Source organism: Gavialis gangeticus, unplaced genomic scaffold (assembly GCF_001723915.1).
Source record: "Gavialis gangeticus isolate Ggan-Ray unplaced genomic scaffold, GavGan_comp1, whole genome shotgun sequence".
NCBI classification, from domain to species: Eukaryota; Metazoa; Chordata; order Crocodylia; family Gavialidae; genus Gavialis; species Gavialis gangeticus.
In genome coordinates this window covers 42,867,061-42,876,026 of record NW_017728997.1, presented here as the reverse complement: position 1 = coordinate 42,876,026, position 8,966 = coordinate 42,867,061, and the positions used below count along the sequence as shown (strand labels likewise).

Sequence of the window (8,966 nt, the reverse complement as noted above, 5' to 3'; positions counted from 1 at the left end):
ACAAAATGGAAACTTGACATTACCTTGGTTCACTTACAAACACAGGCCTAAACCATACAATATCCATATGAAACAATAACAATCAATACGAAAATGATAATAATACAATATACAACAGTAAGAATCGATACAAACCTAATAATAATACAATATAAAACAGTGGATATGCAAAACCAAAAACTTGCTACCAAAATAAAAATGTTAAATCTTATCTTGTCTGAGCTCGCTTATGCTTGTCTATAGGGAATAGAGAGGAAGAGAAAGAAAAGCCAGAAATAATTGGGGAAGGGAAGAGAATGCATATCTATTATATATGTATATATATGTATGAAAAAAGAAAAACTGGGGGTTTTTAAAAACCCACTGCTTCAATTTAGGGCTTCCTTTTTGTCTACACATGCCCTAAGAGTTTTAGGAGTTTCTAATGGACTGCATATTATCAAAAGCCATTAATGTAAACATGCTGCTTCCTCTCTAGTGAAGTTTTAATTGCTTTTTCATTATGCCAGAGAAATCAGCTCCGGGCCTTACTTTAGAACCTGCCAAATAAACAAATTAGTAAGATGTACCTTTTTGTTTCCCCAAAGATTATTTAGATGCATTCCTACAAGGGGTGAGATGGACTCAAAACTGATTAGATAAACTCTCAGTTTTCTATGGTGATGACTATTAAATAAAAGGGCTGCTTATACTTGAAGAAAACTTCAATTTTCAGGTCAAATCAGGGTATTTCATTTTAAAAAATGGTAGCAAATGTCAAATTTGAACCAAAAAGATTTCTGTCTCATCTCATTCCATTTCATGTAATTTTCTCTTTCTAAAACACATACACAGATACTTAAATATGGTTGCCCTTAAAAAAATGACACTTTAGATGCCAAGATAAAGTTTACTTAGTATGTGAGGTATTCTCGAGAATTTCTTATATAGCTTGGAACTTTAAAGGATGAAAACAGTCATTTTTCATCTATGCCTGATAGCTTAGTTTTTAGGCAATAAATATAAAGGTAGTGTATTAATTTGGGGGACAATTTAGGGAATACTGTAATCTTGAGATACTGTTATTTGTAAATCAGACGGCAGGACTTTGTAGGTGGTCTGCACACAGACAGACAGACACACACACACCCACACCTAGTAGGGCTGCTCATGGTTATTTGGCTGCAGGATTGGTTTACTGAATATTCTGCTGAATATATTCATAGGTGATCATACATGTAGAACTGGTTCCTATATTAGGGCTCTTACCTGCCCAATTCAATAAAAATGATATAAAATAAAAGTTCTGAAGTAACAGTTTTCTTTTACATTGTTAGCCAAGCAGCAGGATGGAGCTGCTGCCATGGAGATGCAACCACTGAAGAGTGCAGAAGGGGGAGATGGAGATGACAAAGACAAAAAGAAAGCTAACATGCACAAAAAAGAGAAATCTGTCCTTCAGGGAAAGCTGACCAAACTGGCAGTCCAGATAGGAAAAGCAGGTATGAATGGGTAACTGGCTAGATAACATATTATAAAGAGTACCACATTGCAATAATTTCCTCTGAATTTGTTCTAAGAGATTGTGTTTAATTGAAAGATTATTTAGAAATAAATGGCCATTGTACTATAGGGGAATGTCTACTTGTGTCATTAGGGGGCAGCAATACATTGTGGAGTGTATTGCTTTGCACTGTATTGCTTCCCCAGAAGCTTCTGGGCGGGCAGTTTACACATGCACCTGGAAGTGGAGAACGTTGAGCCTGGTTGCAGCAGCTCCGACTGGCAGGGGACATGGGAGGGAGAGGGGTCAGCCTGCCAGCCTGGGGCTGCTCTGACCAGGCTCAGTGTGCTGCAGAGGTGCTGGCTGGAGCACAAGGGTCCTTCAGTGTAGGGCTAGCTGGCAGGCAGCCGCAACACTGAAGAACCCTTGTGCCCCAGCTAGCCGGGTTGGCAACTACACATGCCCTGCTGCACATGAAAAAATTCTGCAGCAGGGTAGAACTGGTGCTATCCTGCTGTGGAGTGTATTAGTTTTGCATGCCCTAAATGTCTCATGCAGACATGCCCTAGAATACTGAAGATCTTTTTCTTCTAAAACTCTCTTTTCTCACTTAATACTCTTCTAATTTAGAAACTAGAAGCTTTAAGTATCTTGGATTGTTTTGTATATTTGAATCAGAATGAAGTGCAGCTTCTCCTAGTCAGTATTCCCATGTGCAGTAATTACTCTATTTAATTTTCTATGCCATCAAGACTTCTGAGAATGTTCATCCAAAATCTATAATAATTTTTCAGGATCTCTGTGATATTCTATTCTTCCTCTATGGACTCTGGCATAATTTTTGCTTCCGTGCAGATATACTCTGACTTATGGTACTCTCTGTGCATGGGCAGGCAAAAACCATGACACCACCGTTACATCGTCATAACAACTCACTCCCTTGCTATTGTGTATTGCTATGGTGACATAGCTGCTAAAAATAACAATGCGCCACTGGTACAGCGCACTACAGGCTCCTACCATGGTGTCATTTAGTACTTGGAAGTACTAAATGATGGTATGGTAACAGTGGCGCCATAGGGACACATGTAGACAAGCCCTCTCGTGTTTTTCTGGTAAAGATTCACTTGTTGGGAAAGTTCACATGATATTAAATCGTCCATGTAATATTGGCTGTCCTTTCAAACTTCATTGGTAAATTGTTTGGTTGAGTCTATCCCATATGATCAAGAAGCCAAATTTTGTCAGTCTAGCCTACCAGAAGTTATTTTAACTCGATTTCTTATACCTGGAAGATAGATAAACAATTCTGTGTTCAGATTTAGGGATTTTTTATAATTGAACTTTGAATGTTGTACCTGGCACTGGAGATAGGTCCAGTACCACCAGGCTCAAGAGCCTGAGCCTTCAACAGTCTTGGGCTTGTAGGCCAACTGCTTGGCCTTAGTACACGGACTTGGGAGCCACCCTTCTAATCTTGCCCACCATGTCTTGATTTTATTTAAATAAGTAGAAAGTTCCGAATGGTAGTTGGAGCTCTGCATGTGGATGGCTTTTCTTGCAGGGCTCATGCATTCTCTTCACTCTGTCCATGTGCCAGCCTAGCTTTAAGGTCATAGGGCTGGTCCTAAATAAAGAGGGAACAAAAATACCCAGACACTGGAAGCCAGGTCCCAACCACAGACACAGGCTCTCAGTCCTGGTTTTTGAGTTCCAGGATCTTCAATGCCGAGGAGCCTCTCATGCTTGTGTCAATATTCTCCTGACTAAATAACAGTCCTCCCAATATAAAAGAGGACTTCTGGCCTTTGAGTCAGACTCAGTGATCCCTTAGGTGTCTGGCCGGTTATTCCTCAATTCAGTCCCACCAGACCTGTAACACTCCCTGCTGTCATGGTGGGGTCCTGCAGGATGGCCGTGATCTCCCCAAAGCCCCCTTACCATGCCAGGTTGGCCCAATGGGAACCCTTGATTCTCACCCGCCACATCTTTGCTGGTAAATATATATTAGGGAGGTTGCCTTTATGTCATCTTGAACACAGTTTTGCTGTACACTGACCCCATGGGCTCCTGGACCCCTTGTGGGTACCGTTCTGCAATGGGTGTTTCGGGGCACTGTAGCCTTATGGGCTATGCGTGGCTCCAACCATCCCTTTACCATGCCCCCAACTTTGCAGATGGAACTAACTTTGTTCGGTCTGGGCCTTGTTACAATTTGGCCCCCTGGTCCTCCCTGGGCTTTCCGTAGCCTCTGGCTTGCACTGCGCCTCCACTGGCGCTCGGGCTCTCTGCAGCCGCTGGCTCACACTGCACCTCCACTGGCGCTTGGGCTCTCCGCAGCCCCTGGCTCGCACTGCGCCTCCAGCTGGCGCTCGGGCTCTCCACAGCCCTGTCTTCGCACTGCGCCTCCCTGGCGCCTGGGGTCTCTGCAGCCCTGCAAAGTGCTGCACCCTCTCTGGCGCCGGGGTCAGTCCACCCCAAAATGCTGCACCCTCTCTAGCACTGGGGTCCCCACACTGCTGTGGGTCTCCTATGAGGCCTCCTCCATCCCCTAATAGCCTCACCCAAGCCACCGGTCTTAAATAGTAAACAAAACACAAGCCCATGGGCTATAACATCATTCAAGCCACACCAGGGGTTCTCCATCCCTCACCAGTATCAGAGGCTGTACCTACAGTCAGGCCTCTCCCCTTTAGTTGCTCTGGGAGAGCTCCTTCCCCTTGGCTGCTGGCAGGGAATCCTGTCCTGGCCTCAGCCTTAGGGTTTATATGTAAGCCAGGCCCTGCCCCTCTTGGTCAGCTGACCGCTGGCAGGTGTGGGCCACTAGCTCCCTCTGGTTGCCCTGGTAAGCAGCAGCTGGGGCTCCCCACTCACTGCTAGGGCTCTTTTTCTAGCAGTTTCCACTCTTCAAAGGAGCAGGGCACCTAAGTGCTCTGCGACACCCACCACTGGGTTAATTAAAAAATAATAAAGCAATTACAGGGTTAATAAATCAATTGAGGCCCTACCAGGCACTGACTCACATTCTGGTCCCATGGCCCTGCTTCTCCAAAGGACCTAGTTAGGGTCTCATTAAGGAACTGTTGGTGCCTTTTCGCTCCCAGTGATAAGATCCGTGCCATTTTAGTTGCCATAAAGAAGTCCTAGCCTGGGTACTAGATGCTGAGTGCTCCTTCAAGCACTCAGTCTTCAGGCCGCTTCCGTCTCCAGAATCAGAGGGAACAGCTTTGCGTTCTGCTCCTGAAGCAGCCCCTGCTCTGCCCCTACATGGCATTGTGTCTATGCTGCGCCCTCCTTTTCCTGGGCTGGCACCAGACATCTGGTTATATTGGATGTCTTGGCACACCTGCCTATACACAGTGAACACCCGCTTCTAAAACATGGCTACTGCTGTGTCTGCTGCTGCTGCCGCTCCACTGCCACCACTGATGTCCCTACAGGTAAGTAGGAAATGCCTCCAGCCCTCACCGGGCCACTCTGCTTTTCTCTGGTGCTTGGGGATGATTCTCCAGGGGTTCCCCTGGTTCCCACAAATGTTCGACTTACTTGGGTAGAGCTCAATAAATATTTCAAAAATAAATCAGCCAAAAACTATCCTGGGTTGGGTTTAGCATTTAGCTTTCAAATGATAGGTAATGTTCATTGCCTTTTGAAAATATGACCCACTTTAGGATCACATTTTCCATTTTTCCTTTGGTGGTTCATAGTCACATTTGTGATCAACTATTACTAGAACTAGCAGTATGTCCATTTGTTAGGACAAAATACATTTCATAAAATTGCATCCTATGTCTTTTACCCTACTATTCAAGGCCATCCACTTATTTCTGTTTGATGTTCCTATTCTCTGTATTAGTGATGCCTCCTTATATTGCAAATTAAATCAGTACGTCAGCAAATTAAATTAGCACATTCTCATTTTTTGTGCCAAGGTCATTAATAAAAATACTAAAAAAGACTGATCCTAAACTAATCCTTAAGGATATCTACTATAGTCATCTCCCTTCAGTCTCATAGTTTCTATTTCAATGTAACATGTTGAGATCTCCCCTTATCCTGTTCTGTATTCACTGGGCAATTCTTGTACTGTTCCCCATCTTTCCTAGCATACCTAATAATTTCCCATGGTACTGTATCAATCCTCTAATAAAAAACAGATAGTTTAGCTGTATGTTATTCCCTTTGTTAGAAAGTCAATTGTTTCTTCAAAGAAAGATATGATGCTAATCTAACATAATCTACATATTAATCCCATGTTTCACTTTATCCCATTTTCCTGCAGTTTAATTATAGTTGCCTTCAAAATTTATTATATAGACTTGCATAATATAAAGATCTGATTAATGAGTTTTGTAGCTGCCCAGGTAACCTTTTTTTCCCTTTTAAAAATAGGTACTATGTTTGCTATTTTCAAATTACATGGTACCTCTCCAAGGTTTATAGATTTACTAAGAATTCTTCCTCTTAGACCAGGAGTATCTTGTCCCAGTTCTTTGAGAACTCTTCAGTGGATATTATTTAGATTCCCTGACTTGAATAGTTCAGAAATTGCCTTGGATAGCAACCTCTATTTCATACCCTCACTCCCATAGTTTTGCCCACATTTTCAACATCATCATCCTCATTGAAAACTGAGGTATTTGTTGAGGTTTTGTGCCATGCAGAGCTGATTGTTAATCTCTTTCATCCTCATTGCATAAAGGCCCAACTCTGGAGGCTTTCAAGTGATAAAGAGGGGGAGAGGAGGTGACGAGCACCAGACAACATGGGGAGTGGCAAGTGCTGGGGAGTGTGCTGGGGGGTGGGGAAAGCCAAGCACTGAAGAACAGGGGTGCAGGGCAGGGCTGGATGCTGCTGACACCCCTCTAAATCAGGTTTATGTCTGGGTTGATCCTCCCTAATTACATCCCTCTTTTCTTTGTTTTCACTTATGCATTTGCCTGAAGAACCTCCTTGCCACTCCCCCACCCCGCCTGGCAGTCCCTGAGCCAGGTCAGCTCACAAGCAGTGAGCTATTTGTTGTAATTTCTTTTGTAAGGTCTGACTTACCTTGAATTTAGGCAATTCTCACTGTATTCTAGTTCTTCTTGAATGCTAAATGTAGCTTTCTTTGCTAATTAAGTTCTTTAAAAATTCCTAATAGGCTCTTTGCTTATGCTTGATAGTCTTTTTGAAGTGGTTATTTGTCCATTTGCCGCTGTATTTTTTCACCTTGCTTGGGAAGCAAGTCCCAGATAGCTTTTGTACCTTTCACTTCAAAATATTAAAGTCTTTGAGTTCTTCAGTCAACTCAATTGAATAATTTCCTTAATTTTTCTAAGTTCTCCCTTCTAAAATAAAATGCCATAATTATAGGTTTCTTTCTATTTATCCTTCTGTCCAATTTACAATGTTTCAAATCTTGATAAGTTAATCATGGGTTAATTTCTCTGATGGGATTTTGTATACTCTTTGTTTCCATTACCATTCAATGAAGAAATCTGTCATGGTTCACATCCAGGAATATATTAGATATACCATTTTTTCTCTAATATAAGAAGTTTAAACTCTCCCACAATGACACAGTTGCTGAATATCTTTATAATGTAATAGCATCATAGAGGGGTTTGCCCATATTCAAATCTTATTCTGGGGTGTTGTAGTAGGTCCAGAAAATTCCAGTGTTGTCTGATACCTCCAGGCACGTGGCCCTCACCTGTCTGTCTGACATTCTCACAGCCTAGATTTACACAGCTGCTGCACCTTTGGCATTCTCAGTTGTTAGGGAGTAGGCCTGAAGTTCAGTCAGAGAGAAACCTTAGGTGCCTCTCTTTCACTCTTCACATTGTAGGGCTGCCCTCACTTCAGGCATGTCCAGATGAAGTGGGTTTTTAAAAACACCGCTTCAATTTAGGGCCCTTTAAACCCCCATGTCATGCACACACTCAAACTTACCTGCCTCTCTGGCAGCAGGGAGGGGAGGGCAAGCTGCCAGTGGGCAGAGTGGTCCCTAGGCTGGGGAGGGGGGCTTGTGCTTCCCTCTGTGGCAGTGGTGCCCCCACCCCCAGCTGGGCACCTGCCTACCTCCTTGGCTTGTGCCATCCCGGATGGCACCACAGCCACAGAGGGAAGCACTGGGCCCCTACGCATCTCAGGCAGGCAGACAGGTTCCAAGGGTGGGGGTGGGAAGGACCAGGCTCACCACTTTTTTTTTCCCCTTGGGCAGAGCCTGCCTTCCCAGGCTGCCACCAGGCTGCCCTCGTGGGCTTTCTGCAGAGTCCCTGAGCTTCACAGAGCCTGGGCTTAACTCTGCGGCTGCAGGGCAGCAAACTAAAACTCCTCAGGGGAGTTTTAGTATGCTGGGCCCCAAAGTCATTTAAGGTGCATTACGCCATCGAGTGTGCTACAGTGGCTGGAATTACTGCGCAATACGCAGCCTACATGTGCAAACACCAACGCCATTAAAGTGGTGCAAAAGCATTTAGTCTGCTTTAAAGTGTCTTGCACAGATGCCCTTCGTTTCGTCTACACATGGCCTTAGGCCCTTGCAATGTCTGGCCTTATCAAACCTTGCTCCATCATTCACAGGTCTTCCAGGTTTATCACCCTGCCCCTGCAGTCAGCACTTTGGGCTCATCAGCCTCTAATCTGTACAAGTAATCTACAGGGCCATTTTGCCCATGCCTTGCAGTCCCTGGGGCCAAATTGGTTCACAAGCAGTTTATAACTATAGCTTCTGCAGCTCTGCTGCTAAGGATATTCTCTTTCTGGCACTGCCAGTGCCTATTTGCCCAGCTGTCCCTACAATTAGGCCCCAGGGCTTCCCCCTTCTGGCCAGCACAATTTGGCCTTAAGGGGACAGCTTCCCTTTTTTTCTCACACTCAATCTCCTCGTTATAATGAGATTAAGGAGTCTCCCATTACCAGGGTCCACAACAGACTCCCAGCTTTACCCCAGTAAAGTCTTGTTAAGTGGCATTTAATTTATAAGAATTACAACAATTCAAAATTACCAAAGTGTACCTTATGTTGTTACACATATAAAATAGTGACTCTAAAGTGTAGCATATAAATTGGAAAGACAGTGTGAATGTAGCTATTTGGAGTAAGGTAAAAAGGATTTCCCAGTGTTGATATAATGTTAGGTTTCTCCAGTGTTATAAATCACTGAAAAATGCTTACTAGTTGGCTGTAAAACACTACTTTGGAAACACTAATAATACTTAAGAATTTTTAGGAATAAAAATTCATCATTCTCCATATCAAAAATAAATACATGTCTTGGAGGCAAATGCATCTTTACATTGGTAATCTTGTCCAGCCACTGTATTCAAATAGACTTAAATATAGTATATTAATTTCTAATACATGTAAATGGATATTTTCTTAAAGTCTATGAAAATATGCTTTTATATAAACAAAAGCATGTGAAAATACAGCTTAGTATATATATCTAAGAGGTAATAACAATAATATTTGGTGATTTCAAGTTGTTGTAACAGTA

The 8,966-nt window shown here is 43.2% G+C and overlaps 1 protein-coding gene across 6 annotated transcripts in view; it reads left to right on the top strand.

Annotated features, from left to right (window-relative positions):
• The window catches only part of ATP2B2 (ATPase plasma membrane Ca2+ transporting 2), a 744,290-nt gene that overhangs the window by 429,110 nt on the left and 306,214 nt on the right, over positions 1-8,966 (top strand). For all 6 annotated transcript variants that reach the window (XM_019505109.1, XM_019505107.1, XM_019505106.1 and 3 more), the window contains one exon: positions 1,317-1,481. In XM_019505109.1, the coding sequence (XP_019360654.1) occupies positions 1,317-1,481 (165 nt within the window). The remainder of the gene's footprint in view (positions 1-1,316; positions 1,482-8,966) is intronic.